The sequence below is a fragment of the Fusarium tjaetaba genome (genome assembly GCF_013396195.1).
Source record: "Fusarium tjaetaba strain NRRL 66243 chromosome Unknown NRRL66243_c0000129, whole genome shotgun sequence".
NCBI classification, from domain to species: domain Eukaryota; kingdom Fungi; phylum Ascomycota; class Sordariomycetes; order Hypocreales; family Nectriaceae; genus Fusarium; species Fusarium tjaetaba.
In genome coordinates, this window is record NW_023501325.1 from 17,082 (window position 1) to 37,189 (window position 20,108).

The following is a 20,108-nucleotide window of genomic DNA, read 5'->3' on the forward strand; positions in this document are numbered from 1 at the left end:
GATTTCTAGCGTGATATCAAAGTTACGGCCACTTACATTCCCATGTAGGATGGCTGGCTGTTTTCTACCTCTATCTTTGAAATTTCCGGCACTTGTTTGAATTTGTCCGCCATAAGTTTGATTATCCTTTTCCACTGCCATTCAGGCTAAGAAATCGCTTTATGGATTCTAGAACTATTAGCATTGGCACTTGGCCATTAATGCAGTAATCATTCACATACCTCCGAAGCCCCTCGGTAACAGTTCTTGGATCTTGCGAATATACCATTCGGAACCATCCCGGCTCGATAGAATGCTCCTCACGAGGGTGCAGAAACACACCCATCTTGTGAAACCTTTTCGCCAGAGCAAATTCTTGATTCGACTCTCCGTCGAAGTCGGATGGAAGGTACGGGGATAGATCAACCCAGATAAAGAACCCTGCGTTGCTGCCGGGTAAGTACTTGATACCCATGTCACGGAGCTGGGACGTGATATGGCGGTGGGCTTGTGCAAGCTTCAGCCGTGAAGAGTCAATAAAAGCTCGACACCACTCTCGATTCTCAAGCATGGCACTTCCGATAGCTAAGCTGGCTCCAGAGGGGTTATTGAATCGCATGGCCGCTTCGATAGCCCGGAGGACAGGTTGGCTGCGAGTGATTATGGCACCAAGCCGAAGACCAGCTGCACCAAAGTCTTTGCTTAGACCATAGGTGACATGAAGAAGTTCCGGATCTATAAGACCAGTCGGATTGATTGAAAGTATCGAGGCAAAGGGGGCTGCAGGCTCATCTGTATCGAAGACGGAGCAGGCGTATATCTCATCGCTCAGAAGATGCAGTCTATGCTTTTGACAGAATTGCATTATACTGATGAGCGTTGATTTATGATAACAGCGTCCTGGAAATTATTAGGTCTTTGGGCGAGAAAAGTACAAATACTTTCTTACCAAGGGGGTTATGGGGATTAACGATTAGCACCATCTTGACATTAACGCCGGCCTTTCGAGAGCGCAACAACGCCTCCTCGAACTTTTCGACAATCTGATCTTGAAACGTTTCTTCTATCTTATTGTTGGAGTGTACGACTCTGACTTGAGACATGTTGCCGAAATCAAGCTCGAATCGGCCATATACAGGCCTGCTAGTCAGGACACCATCACCAGGGTCTGCAACTCCCCATGCGAGAATATCATGCATTGCGGTAGCAGCACCAACGCACCGAATCATATCAGGAGTTACAGGGCTATAAGGTTGAAGGTATTCATTGAGGTGGGCCGCTAGTGCTTTGGGGAAGCGAGAACCTCCTGCGTGGCTACCTCGATAGAGGAAATCATCATGGGAGATGACCACCTATGTGTGTTAGTCATAGGCTGTTCTGGTTTTCAGTACTGGCGAATGTGCTCATACATTCTTGTCTGCGAACTCTTTTAAATCCTCCGTCACCAAAGCCTAGTATGGTCAGCATGCTGTAGCGCTGGTCAAAAGGCCCTCGTACATGTTCAGCTGTGCCAAATGATATCAAACCATTTGGGTTATGATCTGCATCATAGTCCCCTCTTGGTGCGAATCTCCATGGAAGGTTTAGTCCGCCAACTGCCTCTGTGGCTCGTTGTGATAGGAAACCCATATTTGCATCGGAGAAGTCGAGGTTTATCAACATGGTGAAGGCTTCACTTGAGAGATATTGTCTTGTAATAGCGGGGCTGATGAGTCAGCTGTCTAAGGTGAGATCTGCAATACTTGCTCAAACTGACTCTTACTGGCCTCTGGAGGTATTATACAATTAGATATTCGGTTATTGATGGGAGGTCGTCGATTGATACACCAGGTGAGATTTTGGGTGTGAGATAAGGATGTATCTTGTATGTCCCTGTTGGCGTTGCCAGCCAAGACATTATATACGTACTTCTAATAAGTAAACGCGATATTGACGAAGAACCTTGATAGGTAGGTAATTAAGCAAAAAATGGTCCATGATCATATGTACACGCGCTTCAGGTTCTCTTGAGTGAGCTCGCATTTAGCGGAAGGATAGATGATGGATTGGGCATTGAGAACGCGGGCCGGGCCGCCGGGCTGTCAACCGCTCGCCGCAAGACGGCAGCACTGGGCCTCCTAACGTTAGGTACTGATATATAGCTCTAGTATCTTTTGGAGTGGCGAAGAATCCATCACAAAAACTAATGAATGTCATCTGAATTAAATGCCAATAGTCATAGTGAAATTACCATATCTCGCTTGAATGTTGGTGTGGCCATCACCCCTTGTCCAGTTCTTTCGCGTGTCGCGCTTAGCTATGAGACGCGTGCCACTTTTGTCGTGTAACCAAACTCTAACTAACTTGTTTCATCTCATCTCATCTCATCTTCCACGACTTGACATGACATGACACTTTATACCCCAACATACCTTCGGGATGTTACAACCACAACACGTCATAGAAATTAGTGACGACGATGGTGACGACGCGCCTGAGATCGAAGAAAGTGAATGGAAGAAGAAGCTGTTCGCATCCTTGAATGCCATTCAGGCAGAACCTAAACTTGTATCCTTCAAAAACTACCAGGCGTTCGTCAACCCAGGTCTCAAGATTGGGGGGCAGCAAATAATACCGCTACCTCTAACAGATCACTATGCCGATATCATCAAAGAGCTGAGCCACTCGGTTCAGGGTACTGACAACAAGGTCCAGAACGTCTGGGAGCTTGACCGTGCGCAATTCGACTTGATCAATCCGGCCTGGCGGTCATGTCTGGACAGGATAGCACAAGAAATCACCAAGGAACTGGACATAGAAAACGCCTTGCTGAGTCCAAAAAGGTTGACACTTCAAGGGCCGGGCCCCGTGGCCGAGCAAGACCTAAGACTTGAGCAATCAGATCACATTGTTGGCCACATTTCCATTTGTCTGCCGTCTGAGCATCAGGGTGGAGATATTGGTGTATCTCTTGGTGGAAGAAGGAAAACTGTATCAACTGCAGCTTCATTGGCTCTCGACCTGTCCGTCATTGGCTGGATTTCTCCTGCACACAGCCTGGCCACCGAACTGGTCTCCGGGTATCGGCTCACTATCTCGTACATAGTCCATCGGTTCAACAATGGGCAAAGTACTGTCCCTTCATCGTACGTGGGAAGCGGCCGCGTGGAAGAAGTTCTTCAGATGTGGCAGCGCCGACATTTTGGTACCAAAAAGATACTGTATAAATTGGACGACAAGGAAGACACGGGGGTATTATCTCTCCGAGAAGCAAGGGACCGAGACAAGGCAGTATGTGAAGCCTTGTCCATGGCTTGTTCAGAAGCTGGGCTTTACATGCTGTTCGCTGAAATCACGCATGAGGTGACCGATGATCTCACTTGCAAAACCGTGGAAAGTTCAATTAACGGACTCTTCACGCCTGAATGCCAATACTTGGCAGAAAACAAAGAGCTTGATGCAGAAAATGAGGTCTTGGGCTTTGATGTGGATCGGCAATGGGACCTTGAATCTGCCAGCGATGATGATGAGGGCATGAGTAATGAATATCTCATGGAAGAGCACGAGATGACTCGCCGTTGGCACGACCATGCAGTTCTGCTGATACCGAAAGAAGGCTTGCTGGACCTGGTGAGACCAGATGGCAGTCAAAACACATCTCGGCGGCCAGGACAACCTACTCGAGTTCAAGAGGCCCATCATCCAGGCGTGGCACCTGTTGTGGCGATGGTCGTCGATGACTTGGAGAAGAATCCTGCCGGTGCAATCAAGGTGGCAGAAAACATAATCGACAAGCTTTGCGACTCTGGGAACGACACGCAAGTGCTATGCACATGCATCAACCCCATTGTGAACTGGTGCTTGAGGTCTGGTTATATGCCACTATACACAACAGCTTTCCGGAAAACACCCATAACTGTTGTGCATGTACTTGCAGAGTATCTTGCGAGCAAGTATGAAGGCACAGAAGATTCTATTAATTGGAAGGAATGGTAAGTTTCTTGCGTTTAAAGCCATGCATTACCTAACCTCAATACAGGCTTCATGAAATCACAAAGAAGCCCATTAAGCAACTTGGAATATTGTATCGCGACTTTTCACGGACTATCCTGGCTGTCAGTCCACCTGTATGGAAATCCTTTGATGAATGGTCGGAGACAATAATGGACGAGAAGCTCAACACAGAGCTCAATTGGGAGTATAAGGATCTGGAAATGATTCTCGACTTGATGCGGCTCCGTTGCGACAGTACTCAATGGATTGTCAACAGGTTCGTCCATCTTCTTTTGCTGACCGTTATTTACTTAAGTCGATTCAATGCTCATGCGACGTTATTAGACTGCTTCCCAGAATTGCGTCTGGGCGTCACAGCGAAAGCCATAGCTCACTTTTGATTCAACTTCTATTCCATATTTACCGGTTCAGAAATGAACCTCATTTTAAACATGCAAAGGAAATGTTCAAAAGCATTATAAATCACAGCGATGGTGAACTCAACTTCTCACCCCTTAGGCTTAAGCCTGCGGAAGAAGCTTGGTTGGTCGAGACTCCAAGACACGATCTGATCTGCGGGCCTTTTGTTCGGCTCATCACTGAGTGCCATGCTATAGGAGCATTTGTAGAAGCTTCTAAGGTAATTGAAGACACGTTCTCTCTGTTTTTAGCAGAGAAAGCGAGATGGATTCTTGTCAAAGATCCATTCGGCGTCATCTACTGCTTGATCACCCCCCTCATTCGTTTAGCCGCAGACGGCCTATCGAGGAAAATACCAGCTTTGTCGGATACTCTTGAGCTTCTTGTGCGCAAAATCATCCGCCTTGACTTGCCCAGGCAATCTCAGCCTGGCAGCGGATTGGTTTTCCGGGAGCGAGGTTGTGGGTTCTGTGAGGATTGTGCTGAACTGGATCGATTCCTGACTTCGCCTCATGAGACTGTCTGGGATTTCAACGCACCAAAAACTCGAAGGTTACATATCGAGCACGCTATTGGGGTATAAAAGTCGCTCGAAGCCTTAAGGATATTGGATCAGACAACCGGCACGTGTGAGAAACTCAAAGTGACAAAGATAGAGGCCCAGGCTGAACCTGACTTACGGAGCTGGGCTTTCAACTACAATGGCTTAAAGAGAGTTCTTCAACCTCTCCGAGGTGACTTCATGAGGAAGGCACTTGGTGAGCAACGATACCATGAGATCATCTTGCTGGCGGGAGTAAGTCCATACGGACCGCCACAGAATTCACCTGAAGTGAGAAGGCCACCCACTGCGGACGAATCACAGCCTGGTAAACGACTTCGCACCTCCGAGATGGGCGGCATAGAACAGGGTTTGCTGCACAATCGGAGAGAAGGTCATACAGCAAGCCAAACAGAAGCGGGCAACGTTTAGCACTGCGAACAAACAATTTCTGGTTATTATTCGTTTGCTACGTTTGATCTTATCAACAAGAGGGAGTGTCCCTTACAGCAACTGTTAATTCAACGTTGTACAAGGATAGTGCAATGGCCATCTCCAACCGGCAGGCATGCTAAGTCTTACCTGTCCATCAGTTTCTTGACAAGATAAACCGACTCTTTGCGCCTCCAAAATATTACCACAAAGTCAACAAAGAGCCCAGGCCTGCTCGAGCTGGCGAGTTGGACCACACTATGTCCGACTCTTCCGGTGAGGGATCTGAAAGTTACTCAGTTGACGAATATGCCGAGAGTAAACAAGCGTTGTCATGTACGCTCGACTCAATCCGATCTACTGGTGAAATTGGTACCTTCTATATTCATAGTGAATGCGCCAATCCGGGTCTTGTAATCGGAGGGGATCGTCCTATCCGCCTACCACTAGACGAGGATGATGCACGGGCAATAATGAGCATTTGCCAACGGGTGCCATCTGAACACCGCAACAGGATACTTGTCGACACTACGGTACGCAATACATGGGAGCTCGATGCCTCGGAATTCAATCTCGTTAACAAGAACTGGTTCGAAGACTTCAGCTCAAGGATACTGCGTGATACGGCCAAAGGACTCGGTATGTTCGAACTACGAGCCGATCCTCGCAGGCTTTTCCTCTACGAACCCGGGTCGTTCTTCCAAACCCATGGTGATTCAGAAAAGGAACAATACATAATCGGAACTCTTGCCATCCCCAATGATGGTGTCTCAGGCCTCATCTCGGAATGTGCTTTGGAGTTCGAGAACATGCAATTTTTTCTGAAATGCTTCAGGTAGAATTTTCAATCGCACCGAGTGGACATTAGCCTAGGGCTGGTTGATGATCTGAGAAAGCACTTTGATGGCAAAGAACAAGCGATCGATTGGAATCATTGGTAATTCGAACTCGTTATCCCTTTGCCACGGAATTTGCGATATTGACATAAGCCCAGTAGTGTCCAAGAGCTTATCCCAGTGAGGTCTTTTGTACAAGAAATTCCCCGAGCTCTACAAGTCCACCCTTGTGCATGGTGGACAACAGCTGTGCTTCACAGTGAAGGAAGTCAGATCTTATCTGTCTAAGACCTCGTGGCATCAAGGCTCCCAGCTCATCGGGGAGCTGAATGGAGCCTATCTCAATTCTGCGGGGCATGAAGCTTTGCGTATAGTGGAGCAGAGCTGCAAAACACTCAATGGCAACAAAGAGTCTTGGCTCCCAAGGGATAAGTATGGTATGTTTGACAAGTCTCTTGAAGCTCTCCTCAAGATTCTGGAGGCAAACAAGGCGCCTCCAATTCCAGCAGTGCAGGGTTTCCTGGAAACCGCGCTGCGAGAGGTACTCCATCGTCCGATCAATTCTCGGCCAGACGAAGTGGCAGGATACTCACCTTAAGCATCATCTGAAAGATCCAATCTACTCACTCAAGGTAATGGAGGCTGATTCAAAGGCCCAGCTGATGATCACAAAGCTAGGCACCAATTTCGACAAGGAATTGCGTTACTGGCAACAAGCCTTTGGAGAAGTGGAGAGCAAGCTCTCTGGGTTGAGAGGTAACTACTTGAAAGGTCTTTTGGGTGATGAGAAGTATAAAGAGCTTGTCCTATTGGAAAAGTCTGGACAGGAAGACTTGCGTAAAATTCTAGCAAGCAAGAGACCGCTAGTGGAGGACAGCGATGCACCGCTAGGTGTCTACACGAAGCGCCCGCGTGCAGATTAAATAAAGGTTGGATAGTAATGATCATTGTTGATATGAGTCTATGTAGAAGTAACATCCAGATCTACCCAACTCCAGCTATGCAACCCTTATCATGCCCGCGTAAACTCCGAACCAAATCATATAGGATATCATGAATCATGCTTGCAAGGCCTCAAGGCCGAAGGTAAAATCTTCTATCTCCATACCTCTAAATCCTTCCTCAACGACCCAAGCTCGACCCTTTTCAGGGGTGAACAGAGTCTCGCAAGATCGTCCAACAACTAAGAGACCTGGAGGCCGGCTGCCCTCTGTCTCAATAGCCTCAGCAACATGCTCGAGTGTAGTTCTAATAACCCGCTGGTCGGGGCAACTGGCACGCTCAATGACGGCGCATGGGGTGTTGCGGGGCCAGAGTACTCGCTTGCTCTCGCCTGTTGCGGGTGAGACTTGAGTAGGTTCTGGTGGAGGAGGGGGCTGCGCCGAAGCAGCCTCTTCATTAGCTGGGGCAAGAGGCTCGAGCTCGATGTGAGTGGTCAGCTCACGAACGAGACCGTTGATTCGGTGAAGGGCCATGAGGAAGACCACAGTACGGCTGGGCACGAACTCTGGTGGTGACGGAGCCTTGCCCTTCTTGCCCGTCCCAGTGCATATCAGGATCTGATCAGCAATATCACGTTGTGTAGGAGGAATTGCAGCAAAAAGAGGAGCACTGAGAGCACTTGTCACACCTGGGAGAACCGATACTCTGTCTCCAAAGCCGTGTTGACGGAAGTAGGCAACCTCTTCACCACCACGGCCATATACATATGGATCACCCTGCTTGAGGCGCAAGACTGTCTTGCCTTGTTGAACACCGGCGAGAGCCATTTCAAGAAGTTCTTCTTGAGCGCGATCTGCGTTACCGGGGAACTTGCGAGCAATCTGAACAGGAGTGCGGCGGGGAATAAGGTCAAGGACACCAGAAGGCACCAGCTTATCAGCGAGAATAAGATCGGCGGTCTTGATAGCTTTATGTGTAGCCTGGGTGAGGAGATCAGGGTGACCAGGTCCACTACCGGCCAGGATAATGGTGCCAACACGCTTCTCTGGTGTACCAGGATCGCGCTTGATATCAGGACCGCTGCCGGGATATGACTTGAGAACCGTCTCAACATCATTGTCGGTAATAGCAGCGAGACGCTTGAGAGGCCAGTATTCACAGACTTGACTCAACCAGCGCACCCTTCGATTCTTTGCATCCTCTTCAGTAATCAAGCGGTTGAATTGAGCGTTTTGATCGTACGAATCATCAAGAGAGGCGGGGTCGTCTTGAGCGCCCAGAGAATCTTCATCATGGATGCGGCGGCGGACGTCTCCGAGGCGTGTGCAGGCAGCACCGAGATTGACGGGGAGAGAAGCGGCAATATCACGACGAATTCTCGAGGCTAGCTTACAGCCACGACCATTTGTAGTGACGCCGATCTGGAGCGGGCCATCGGTATGTGTCGAGAGGAGGGAGAATGTGCAGAGTTGAGGAGCGTCAACGACGTTTACGGGAATGCGATTTCGTTTACAAAGGGCAGAAATATGAAGGCCTGGGGTAATTGTTAATAACCATTTTTGTAGTTTTCGTATAAGACATACTTTGAGGATCTCGTGGTCCTGAAGTGACAAACACAGCATCGACTACACCATCCACTTCCTCACGCCCAAGACTCAGCAAATCGGCGTCTTCGAAGTGCTTCTTGTGCCATTGGACACTGCCATCGTCGATCTTTTTTTGTAGAGCATAGTGAAGCTCAGAGCCTTCGGGGGCAATAAGGATTGGTTTTGCGCCAGAGCTTAGAGACTGGGTACATCGAGTCGCAGCGAGTGGGTTCGTGCCGATAACGAGATGAGTATTGCCTCTGCAGTTGAGAGCTGCGAGAAGCGAAGATGGTATTATTGATGTCATTTTGAATAGAGAACTTGATCTGCTTATACAGAAAATAAAGGGAGAAATATTTCACCTCAACAAAAACGCACCAAAATATCGCGACTGCGAGACTCGGTCGGCTTATAAAAGAGCTCTCTCTCTCTTTCTCTCTCATGAACTGAATGAGACTAGACCCTGAACCCCTGCTCTTTCCCTCATGAGCAGATGGAAAAAAAAGTTACCCCATTGCCCCTCCCCCTCCAAAGACTCCAAATCAGGCTCATGTCATTGGCCCAAACTCACGCCATCTCTATAATCGGGCTGTCGGCGGGCACCAAAGACACCCTTGATAACGCAATCGCCGACTTCCGCGGGCCGCAACCGGAGATGTCAGAATTGCGATAAAGCACGTTATTTTGGGCGATAAGGTCAAAGATGATCTGATGCAGAGCTTGCAATTCCGTCGGTTTGGTTCTTAGGCGGAGATGCAAATTTCAAGAAACCCATCCGGTATAGACACGTTATGACAGAATCGCCATGATATGTATGGACTTCGCCTATGTATTAGCAGTTGAATCCACGTCATGATGAAGGAGTAGCAAGGCCAATTGGATCACAACTTTGTCATTCGCCTGGAGCAGACAGAAAGATGATTTGGTATTTCTCAATACATCATTGTAAAGGCTCACTCCAGAAACACCCCTTGACACCGCAGCATTACCATCACAGAACACAAAAACACAAAAAAAGAAAGCCTCGCAGACGCTCGCAATCGAATTTATAGGAACAGCCCGATGCGGGGGTCGAACCCGCAACCTTGAGATCGCGTACTCGTAAGAGTCTCACGCTCTACCGATTGAGCTAACCGGGCGTGGCTCTTATGGTTGAAGTTGACCCCCTGGAATGGCATCCAAGAAGTTGACAAGCAAGCCGAGCAAATTGGTCAATATTCAAGATAATATTGGAAAGTGCTTCACGACTGTCAAGTGTGTCGAAGGCTTCCAAAAGCGTATTGCATAAAGTCGTGTCATTATTTTGTTGTTTTGGTGTTGAGATCTATCATCATGCCCAATATCCATCCTCATCATGACTACATGGCCCCGAACCAGTGTTGGTACATCTATTTTACATATAATACATCCACTATGATCGACCTCGTCTGTCAGAGTCGTCTTGCAGTTCAGCCTCTACTTCTTCATCCATCTGCTTGGCGATTATTCTCTCTTCCTCTTCCTCCGCCTCGAGAATCTCCTTGATAAGGCGGCTCTTCTTGTCCATCTTGTTCTTTCCACGACGCTCACGAGGGGCGTTCTTCTCGTTGGCACTGATTCCGCCAGGTCCCATGACAATCTCGACCTTTCTGGGCTTCTTGCCTTGGCCGGCTCGTTTGCCACCGTCGTCGGGTCCCTTGCCAACACGAGCGTTACGTGGAACTCGCGTCTTGGCTCCGAGAGCCCAAAGGTCGCCCCATCGTGACTTGCGAGCATCGTGGTATGCGAGTTTACTCTGGCTCTTAGTGACGGTCCATCTCTCAAGTTTGCCTTCCGGTGTGCAGAAATCAAGGGTTACGTGTCCCTTCTTCTTCAACGGAGGCATGATAGATCGCGGCAGGCTCTGCATATCGGGCTTTTCAGCAGAGTCTTCGTATCCTTCGAAGGCTCGGTTTGCGGCTTCTTTACCACTTATAGACCGCTCCTTAGCGACACCACGTCTGAAAGCAACATAGCTAAACTCGACTTCGCCCTGATTCCTCGTGCTGTTTCCAAGCATTCGAGAATAGAACGCAGGACGAACAAATCTCTGACTGAAGTGGCAGTAATCCTTGCGACCTTTGCTCTTGCCAGGTGTCTGATACATCGGGCACAGTCCCTGGTTAGTACAGGGGGCAACAACATATCCAAGCTCCTTTTCGCGTTCGTAGGCAGGGTTGAACCCTTCACTGTCAAGCTCTGGCTCTCCGGATTGGGGCAAAAGGAACTGCCGAAGAACGGTGTCTCGAACATGAGCGACAGCCTCAAATCCTCGAGGATGGGCCTTCTCTAGGACAATCAGAACACCACCATCTTTGTTCAGTAAGGACCAGAGTTTGTTAAGGACTGCCTGTCGGTAGTGGTCCTGTTCTTCCTTCAGAAAGAGATGAGAGGCGATAATAACATCGTAGCTCTTGCGGGGTTGAGGCTTGCTACCCGCATCTAGATGCTCACCCTTCATCTCTCCCGAGTGCTCATAGTCGGGAAGTCGAGGGAGGAAAGTGGTATTTTCCAGGAAAGTCTTGGTACGGTGTCGTAAACGATCAGAGCCAATAATGACTGTCCGCTTGCCTGGGGGGTCGTCTCCCTTAACTTCACCCTTTTCCTTCAGTAGATCCCATTCTGCTCGCACAATCTCGTCCCAGGCAATCAAGCCTGCGCCACCAGATCCTGCATCAAGAACGCTTACACCGCTACCATCTTTAAGCTTAGACTGAAGCCACTCGCTTCCGACTCGCTTGCGAACTTCTTTGAGGGTAGCCATTATTGAAGCATAGGCTGGCGGCATAAAGCCTGCCAGAAAAGCATCGCCTTCAATCTCAGTCATATGTCGCTGATCTGCCGGAAGGCCGACACCAAACATATTTCCATTCCTCTTAGCCTCAGGTGTCGCAGGAGACAAAGGAAGACCTGGACCACCAAACGCAGTTTCAGCGGCACTCTTGACGTGATCGATGTGAGTTCGCTGTAAAAGATCACGAATCGGCATGATCATTTCGTCCTGTGGCAAGAGGATCTCAACGGGGCTTCCCCAGAAGCGACCCTCCAGAGTCAAAGGGTGAAATCGTGCCTCCTCGCCAGAGGGTCGCTCACCAGGCTCATACTCCTCGGGCCATGTCGCTTTCGTATCTTCCTCCTGCTGCTCCGTTTCCAACGCTTCCAGGGCCGCTGCCTCATCTTCGGCCTCTTGTTGCTTCTGCTGCGCGACCTTGAAATCCTCTGAAAGCTTCTGTAGTGCATCATATTCTCGTTGGCTTCTGGCAACTAGATCCACATAGCCTGGCACAATTTGGTCGATTGCGCGGTCCTCCAAGTCAGGTTCCGGAGTTGGTTCGATGATGTCTTCGACACCCTCATTCAAAGGAATTTCGTAAGTGACCTCCTCAAATTCGCCACCCTCAAGTTCCCGCAATAGAATGCCTTCGTTATCTGGCCGTGGGGGCTGTGGTCCCATGTCTGCATGTTCTGGAATACCGACATCTTCAGGTCTCGTCTCACGCAGCGGCGCACCGTACAGCCGTTCGTAAACCGCATATTCTTCGTCATTAAGATATCCTTTTGGTAAAGTATCTCGAAATCTCTGCTTAGCGTCTCGTACAATTTGCTCAATTTCCTCCGGCGACCCCTGTCCCGTTGTTTGTGTGTCTTGTCGCAAACATCTTGACGTCGAAAATGCCTGTGTAATTGCAGCCTTCCCATTGGGCTGCAAGTAACGGGAGGACGAGATACGTTGCGGGCGAAGTAAAGGAGTGGAAGAAGAATACAACCGTGAAGATACTGTTAATGAAGAAGCACTACACCTCGGGCAAGCATTTCGAATTCTTCTGGCCGACAACATTTTCCGTACTATACAAATTTGACGTAATGGAGTCGAAGTTTAAAAAGTTCATCTTTTTGAGGTGAAGAGGCGCGTAGTCACGTGATGCTATTTGTACGCTTCAGCTAACTGGTCACCAAGAACCAAAAATGGAGATTCAAGATCATATAAACGAGTCGACTGATTCTAGAACTGTGTAGTAAGTTCGCCTGAAACTATTAAAAACCATGCCCATGTCTCTAGAGCCCTTTACCGATAAACGCCATGCCCGAAGTCTCTCTTAATCACCACCAAGATCTGCCAAGGTCTTGAAGGACGAACGTGGAGGAGCTCTGGCACCACCGGCGCTCTGCGAACCACCAGTGCTTCTTGGTGCTGGTTTACGATGAACATTGAAAGGGCTCTCTTCCGCTGACTTATACGGGTCAAACTACCATCTGATTAGCAACCCCAGGATTTCACACTAAAATACCGCCAGTCGGTCACTTACCGTGAACAAAGAAACAAAGTATAGTCCAAAGAACGTAATCAGAGCATCGAAGACGGCTTTCAAGTTCCACTGCTTAGATAGAGAGGCAGATCGTGACTCGCCACCGAGCGTTCGGCCGGGAGTCTTGAAAACATTGCCAGTAGCTGGTCCGCCAAGCTTTACCGCATTATTGATAGCCGCTGTGAGAGCGGGAGGGTTGGCGCCCTTGATGGTCTCGATGCAGGTACCGTTGTGGAAGATCTTGAAGGTCGGCATGGCGGAAACACCTTGGGCTCGAGCGATGCCGGACTGGTTATCGACGTTGACCTTTGCAAAGGCAACCTTCTTCGGACGTGAGTGTTCTTTGGCGAGAGCTTCGAATGTAGGCGCAATCATCTTGCAGGGACCACACCAGTCGGCGTAGACTAAGTAGAAGTCGTGTTAGCGATGACATGGATATTAGCGGAACGTTCAACCGTACAATCTGCGATCACCACATTTGTACCCGAGAGGAGACTACTCCATTCGGACTCAGAAGCAACGTTGATGGGGCCGCTCATGGTTGGGATTTCGTTATTGTTGAGTCTGTTTGCTCGTCGTGAAAGGCCACATTTGTCGCATCCTGTTAGCCATGATGCTGACGAAGCGCGGGCGAGCCTCGAGAGCTCTGTGTCAGGCAGGCGGTGACGAAGGCGGCGAGATTCTGCCGGACTTTCGGCCCCACTATCACAACTTTTTGCTAGAGTTAGGTTATCGCAACTTTACCTCCAGGTGATCTACACTTTGCAGGTCGTATCAGTCCTTACAATTAAGAACAAGATGTCTTACTCAGAGCGCAATTCCAAGGTTAGTCTAAAATGCACACCAAGTCCACACCAATCGACGTATTAACCTTTACCAGAAACGCAAAACCGAACATAACGGTCGAGAGGGAGGTTCCGCCAGACCTTCCACGATATTTGACCCAATTGAAGGTGGTCGACCATGGACCATCTCCGTTGCCATTCCCAGCAGTATTCTCTCAGAGTATGCATCTTGTTAATGTTAGCTATCTCCTTACTAACTAACAATCGCAGCCTCGCTTCCTCTGACCAGCGAATGAACCAACCCGCACGCATTGCTCGTGCCCTCGCTGCTTTCTCTGTCGACGAAGTGGTTGTTTTTGACGATTCTCCTCTCGCGACCCGCCCTCGTCAGACAGATACCAACAGTTACACAGGCGACACCGATCCATGCCATTTCCTCACACACATTTTAACCTACCTGGAGGCGCCGCCATTTATGCGCAAGGCACTTTTTTCTCTCCACCCTAACCTGAGATTAACTGCCATGTTGCCCACTCTCGACATGCCCCACCACCCAAACCCCAAGGACTGGATCTCTTATCGGGAAGGAATAGTTGTTCCTGGTGAAACAAGCACAGGCTCTGGTTCGCTCGTTGAAGTTGGCCTGGGGGAGCCTGTCGAGATTGAGGCCAAGATCCCTCCAAAGACACGGATAACACTCAAATTTTCAGAGGATGAGACCCAATATCCTGAACCTGTTCATCCTGCTGCACCAAGAACTGAGGGCGGGTATTATTGGGGATACAATGTCAGAAGGGCCAGTTCCCTCTCCAATGTTTTCACTGAGAGTCCCTACGAGAACGGTTACGATGTCAGTATTGGCACCTCCGAACGTGGTGTTCCGGCCTCTAGGGTTTTCCCGCCGTCTAAGAGAGTCAACTTCAACCATCTCATCATTGTCTTTGGTGGCCCGCGAGGTCTGGAGTTTGCAGCAATGAACGATCAAGAACTCAGCAGTATGGACATCCAAGGTCCCAGGACCAAGGAGTTGTTCGACCACTGGGTAAATGTTTTGCCTGGTCAAGGATGCCGTAATATCAGGACAGATGAAGCTGTGTTTATTGCTTTGGCAACATTGAGAGGTATTTGGAATTCTAGTTAGTTTACTGGTAGAGCGAACGATACCCTTATTAAGCTTCCCCCTTCATTATCTAGACTTCAAAAAAGCATCTCAAAATGCTCATGATACATACAAAGCCAAAGTGTCTGCAAATGTGCTGTTGTTGTCACTAGCCGGAGCCAAATCCATCCCATCTCGATGCACCATGATCCGGGTGCCCACTGTAGTCAATCCTAGAAACCTCGTTCCAGGACTCATGCCCTGAATGCTCAAAGTTCTCGCTTGGCAGTATCCTGGAGATTTGTTGCTAGCACAGGTATCATTGTAGTTCGTGAAAAATGAATACAACCCTGCCCCATAGACGGCAACGTTGCTGGAGTTGAGAATCCTCATGCCCCATCCCATATTGCATCCTGGATCAGGGTCGTTCTGGCAGTCTTGCTGAAAGTTTGGATCGTTCAGTGCTGGCACAAGAGGGAATGGGTATTGAGCCACGGGCATGGGTTGAAAGTAGGCCTGCTCTGTCTGTGCGTGGCCAATGTAAACGTCTCTGGTGTTGGAGAGCTGGTATTGATACAGAACATGGTGTTCTGAACCAGACGCACTGAGCCAGATGCGGCCTCTCTGTGCCTCTACAAGAACTCCTCTTCCTGCAAAGATAGAAACCCGTTGGTATTTTTGATCCTCAAGATCGTGATCTGCGACCCAAAACCAACAATTTTCTGTGAATAGACCCCCAGCGAAAGCCGTTACGTGGAAGCTCATGTAAGCTGCCAGGCATCTCGGATTAACAGTGTTTGTCCCTTTGATAGCAGGGCAGTCTGGAACTTGAAGATAGGTCCCAGCAAAACCTCCAATTCGAGTGTGTACATCCCACATGCCTGAGGGGGTTTCAGGAGCGAACAAATTATACTGAATTAGGATGGCACCTGCTGTTGGACCACGGGTTGATACTATCGTATCTGACCACTCTATCTGGCCAACATCACCAGGGCGACCAACTTGGACGACAGGTCGAGGTTTGCTGACGTCCCCAAAGTTGGGCCCTGTTCCCATGATGATCGATGCCAAGGCTTCGCCCACAATTCTGGCATTCGGTGGGATTTGTACAGTATCTGAAACCATGTAGTATCCTGCGTCGAGATATGCGATGAGCCCTTTTGCTGCCGTGTACTGAAACAAGGCATTGAGTGCCTGAGTATCATCATGTGATGCGTCACCGTATGCGCCATTTGCTTTTGCTGATATGAAGTAACTGGCTGGAACCTGCTCGTACTGAGGCTTTGATCGCTCATAGTAGATATTGCGATCAAGGAGATTCTGACTCCGAGTGAAAGGAAGCGGATAAAGGGCTGTCGCATCGAATGTACCCTCCATGTTCGCGTAGTGCCCCTGAGTCTGTTAGCAATGCTCACAGTTCCGCGAGGTGGCCTACCATCAGGAAAACAGCGCTGTCTACTGGTGCTATAGCAGAACGTGCTAGATCAGTACCTTCAGAGCCCATGAGAACGTTTTTCACATTCTGAAACTTGACGTTTTCCATCGCCACAGAAGCTGCGCTGCTGATACTCTGTGAGCTGTTGCGTGTCGTAGCGATGGCCACATCAACATTCTCGAACCAGCTGTCAAGGATCGTGATAGAGCCAACACCGAACGATGAATCATCCATCTTGATTCCCACTCGACAGTTCTTAAACACAGTACTCTTGAAAGTCCACCCCCAGTCCCAGGTCATCCATATTGCGACGTCGGCATTAGAGAACCAGAGGTTACGTGCTGTAAACTGCTGATTACCCAAAACTGTGGCATTTCCCCCGCCAAAGAAGTAAAGATCATTAAGAAGCCCCCCTGATCCTTCTTCGATAAGGAGACCTGTGTGTTGATTTCCAGGAACGGTCGACAGTTGGAACACACAGTTGGTGATAGCTGTCGCTTGAGATGATGGCCAGTGTATACCCACAGCAGGAAAGTCTGGGGGAAGGGCAGTTGTATCCAAAACCAGATTACGAATTTGGCGAAAAAAGACGTTTGTCGAGTTCCATGCGAGGGAACCAGTAGACAGGTAGGGGTTTCCGTCGATTAAGCCAAAGCTTTGCTTAGAAAAGGAGGCGGAAGCTTTGATGACAGGTCGGTTTGTGGGGTCACCAATAATTTGCGTATAGTACAAATCAACGAGGGAGTTGCTGATGAGATACGTTCTTTCTCTGTTAGCAATAGAATTCGCGATGTTGTTTTGGACACTCACCCAGCTGGGATATAGACAGTCGCGGGTGAAATAGTGCTTCCTTTGCACACACCAGGAATACAGCGAACACCTTCACTGATTGCTGCATTTATAGCGGCCGTGTCGTCCGCAACTGTTTTGTTAGCTATGAAACTAAGTCCGGGTGAAGTACGAACCTCCATCGCCAACAGCACCAAAGTCTTTCACGTTGCGGAACACAGGGTAAAGCTTGTCAGGATAATAGGGAGCACTCCCACGGTGCTCGATGTCCTCAAGCCAGTACCTCGCGTCGGCACTACCCAAAAGGGTGAATAGGAAAAGGAGGAGCAACTTCATAATGAAGAACCTGACAAGAGCGCGAGCGTGAATATACCTATAGGTAGCCCAAGTCAAAAACGTGTGAGTTGATCAAGAAAACCAGAGTCGAAAGAAAAAGGTCAAGAAGTTGTAGGTAGGTACTGTACCTAAAAGATATTTGATCGAGAAGAAGTTACAGCCAAGGACCTCTTTGGTAAAGAAATGGGAAAGAGCTTGTTGACTGTCGCTCTGCTCTTCCCTTACATGTATTCAAGAGCACGACTGCGCCTTCCCTGTGACAACCAGATCTCATCCCAGGTCTGATCCAGAAAGTAGGTAATGTGATCACGAGATATGATCATCTGTAGTGGAACAAGTCTAATGTAGGGCAGTGATTCATCAACTCCAAATTTACCTACACTAGAGATGAGAACCCCTCAAAGCAGTGTCAGCGCATGACAAGAGCAACTTCTCATCATCACTGACGGCAATTCTGTTGGGCAAAATAATCAAGGCATGCTTGAGTATCATGACGAGAAGATATGAGACAAGCTCTGAGATGGGTTGATCATAGCGAGCGATGTCGTTCCTGTAATGAATGAACGAACTCATTCAGAGGAGTTCAGTTACACAGCAAGGAGAATATCAGAAATACCACCACGTTGACATGCAGATAGTTGATGTACAACCCGCTAGGGGTGAGTGATTGTATTGTATGTGAGTGTGCGACAAGGTCGCAGCAGCCTTGTTGAAGACCATGCTTTTCTAGTTGAATATCTGACCCTACCTATTCCAAAACGCCTTCCGATACGGTCATAGCCCATAATTATGCAGTGTAGTGTGGTGTGTTTGAGGTGAAAATAGGAGTACAATGATCTGTTTAGATCGTCGACTGTGTTGAGTCGAGAGCAACGGCTTGGCCAAGGTTTCCACTGGCCATAGCCTTCTCCCCGGAGCGCTTGCGCAAGACGTTCTCGATGAAGGCTTCACCAGCCTTGTATGAAGAACGCACGAGAGGTCCACTGGCACAGTACAGGAAACCCATGTCCAGAGCTCGCTTGCGCCACATCTCGAACTCATCAGGGGTCACGTACTTCTCGACCTTCAGATGACGTTTTGTAGGTCGCATGTACTGACCGAATGTGACAACATCAACATCAGCCTTTCGAAGTTCTAATCACTGTTAGTTGAGTTACATAATATAGTTGTAGAGGTTGTCTTACCCTCTAGCGCAGCCATGATCTCATGTTCCTGCTCGCCAAGACCAAGCATCAGACTGGTCTTAGTAATAGGACCGTCCTTGCCCATAACATCCTTGACATGCTTCAACACAGACAAGCTCTGTCTGAAAGTAGCTCTGCGGTCTCGCACATAGGGAGTGAGGTCCTCAACGGTCTCAACATTATGCGCATAAACGTCAAGTCCACTCTCAGCCACGACCTTGACCATATCCAAGTCTCCTCGGAAATCGCCAGTCAAAGCTTCAACGAGCAATGAAGGCTTCTTCTGCTTAATCCTTCGGATTGTCTCAGCAAAATGTTTCGCACCACCGTCTGCCAAATCGTCACGGTCCACGCTGGTCAGCACGACATAGCCAAGACCCCACCTGGCCAGGGCTTCTGCGGTGTTCTCGGGCTCGTGGGGATCCAATGCAGCAGGATTGCGATTTGTCTTTACACTGCAGAAACGGCATCCTCTGGTGCATGTGTCGCCCATAAGCATAATCGTAGCTGTCGCAGCATTCTTATCTGAACCGCCCCAACATTCTGAAATGTTGGGACATCGAGCCTCCTCGCAGACGGTGTGTAATCCCAATCCTCGTAGATCCTTCTTGATGCTCTTGAAGTTATCGTTACCGGCGGGGATCGGTGTCTTGAGCCATTCTGGCAGTCGTGTGATGGTTCGCTTCTTGCCCTCAGGGCCGACTTCGGCGGTCTTCAGAGAGTAAGCCTCTGCTGGAGACAGTGGCTGGGCTGGAGACGACGTCGCAAGGAAATCGGAGAAGTCTGAGACTGCTGTGTCCTTGAAATAACTCTTTCGTCGAGGTTTGCCGGGCTCGCTGCCACTCGGAGGTACAGTGGCGAAGGTTCGAAGTGTAGGCGTAGCGCTCAGCGCCTTGCGAAGAGGGGCATGTGCCCTCTTGAGGGATGGAGCAAGAGAAGCCATTATAGAAATACAAAAAAGCAGCAACTTCTGCCTCTCCGAAAGAACAAGATAAGTGAGAAATAAGAAGGGCGTTGGGCGTTCGTGAAGATATGGGGAAGCAGACTTCAAAAATAGCGGCAGCTTCAAAGAACTCAAATTCCTAGACTCGGGGGCAAAGGCCGATGAGACCCGCACATCCCGGGCCGCATCCGAGTGATAGGCCAATGAAAGGCCATCCCATTATCCTTACCTACTACTACTTCAGCTCCATTTTCTTTTTCCCGTCACGGTCCACGGATATCGCGCGAGGTGAAGGAAGGGAATAATCATCGATTAGGAAGTTTGTAGCCTGTGGAATTATTCATTGACTTCCCGACAATCAAGGACCAAATTCTGGTATCAATTCTCATTTGTCTATAAGTTTCAACCAACTTATAGAGTAACGCTTGACGGACAGAGATACCTTAGTTAGAGAACCCTGGCTAAAATTGTTAGTCCTTTCGTGCTTGTTCAGATTAGTCACCG

General features: G+C 48.9%; 7 protein-coding genes across 7 annotated transcripts; 2 read left to right on the forward strand and 5 right to left on the reverse strand.

Moving 5' to 3' along the window:
• Positions 1-146: 146 nt before the first annotated feature.
• Positions 147-1,641, reverse strand: FTJAE_6596 (1-aminocyclopropane-1-carboxylate synthase; the record flags this gene model as incomplete). Its single annotated transcript, XM_037353223.1, has 5 exons — positions 147-168; positions 222-879; positions 929-1,331; positions 1,389-1,430; positions 1,477-1,641. The coding sequence occupies 5 exons, from the start codon at positions 1,639-1,641 to the stop codon at positions 147-149; spliced, it is 1,290 nt and encodes a 429-aa protein (XP_037206269.1).
• Positions 1,642-2,397: 756 nt separating this feature from the next.
• Positions 2,398-7,103, forward strand: FTJAE_6597 (uncharacterized protein; the record flags this gene model as incomplete). Its single annotated transcript, XM_037353224.1, has 8 exons — positions 2,398-3,950; positions 3,998-4,228; positions 4,471-4,948; positions 5,024-5,167; positions 5,506-6,179; positions 6,241-6,281; positions 6,441-6,721; positions 6,813-7,103. 8 exons carry the CDS (start codon positions 2,398-2,400, stop codon positions 7,101-7,103), a joined length of 3,693 nt encoding a protein of 1,230 aa, XP_037206270.1.
• Positions 7,104-7,238: 135 nt separating this feature from the next.
• On the reverse strand, positions 7,239-9,015 carry FTJAE_6598 (uroporphyrin-III C-methyltransferase precorrin-2 dehydrogenase sirohydrochlorin ferrochelatase; the record flags this gene model as incomplete). The annotated part of the gene is made up of 2 exons (XM_037353225.1): positions 7,239-8,656; positions 8,706-9,015. 2 exons carry the CDS (start codon positions 9,013-9,015, stop codon positions 7,239-7,241), a joined length of 1,728 nt encoding a protein of 575 aa, XP_037206271.1.
• Positions 9,016-10,119: 1,104 nt separating this feature from the next.
• On the reverse strand, positions 10,120-13,572 carry FTJAE_6599 (RSM22-mitochondrial ribosomal small subunit; the record flags this gene model as incomplete). The annotated part of the gene is made up of 4 exons (XM_037353226.1): positions 10,120-12,503; positions 12,865-12,973; positions 13,034-13,437; positions 13,494-13,572. 4 exons carry the CDS (start codon positions 13,570-13,572, stop codon positions 10,120-10,122), a joined length of 2,976 nt encoding a protein of 991 aa, XP_037206272.1.
• A 259-nt stretch (positions 13,573-13,831) lies between these two features.
• On the forward strand, positions 13,832-14,959 carry FTJAE_6600 (uncharacterized protein; the record flags this gene model as incomplete). Its single annotated transcript, XM_037353229.1, has 3 exons — positions 13,832-13,858; positions 13,914-14,038; positions 14,089-14,959. 3 exons carry the CDS (start codon positions 13,832-13,834, stop codon positions 14,957-14,959), a joined length of 1,023 nt encoding a protein of 340 aa, XP_037206273.1.
• A 78-nt stretch (positions 14,960-15,037) lies between these two features.
• Positions 15,038-17,477, reverse strand: FTJAE_6601 (beta-1 3 exoglucanase precursor; the record flags this gene model as incomplete). Its single annotated transcript, XM_037353230.1, has 4 exons — positions 15,038-16,309; positions 16,353-17,115; positions 17,163-17,274; positions 17,318-17,477. 4 exons carry the CDS (start codon positions 17,475-17,477, stop codon positions 15,038-15,040), a joined length of 2,307 nt encoding a protein of 768 aa, XP_037206274.1.
• Positions 17,478-18,318: 841 nt separating this feature from the next.
• Positions 18,319-19,604, reverse strand: FTJAE_6602 (lipoyl synthase mitochondrial; the record flags this gene model as incomplete). Its single annotated transcript, XM_037353231.1, has 2 exons — positions 18,319-18,611; positions 18,662-19,604. 2 exons carry the CDS (start codon positions 19,602-19,604, stop codon positions 18,319-18,321), a joined length of 1,236 nt encoding a protein of 411 aa, XP_037206275.1.
• Between the last annotated feature and the right edge of the window lie 504 nt (positions 19,605-20,108).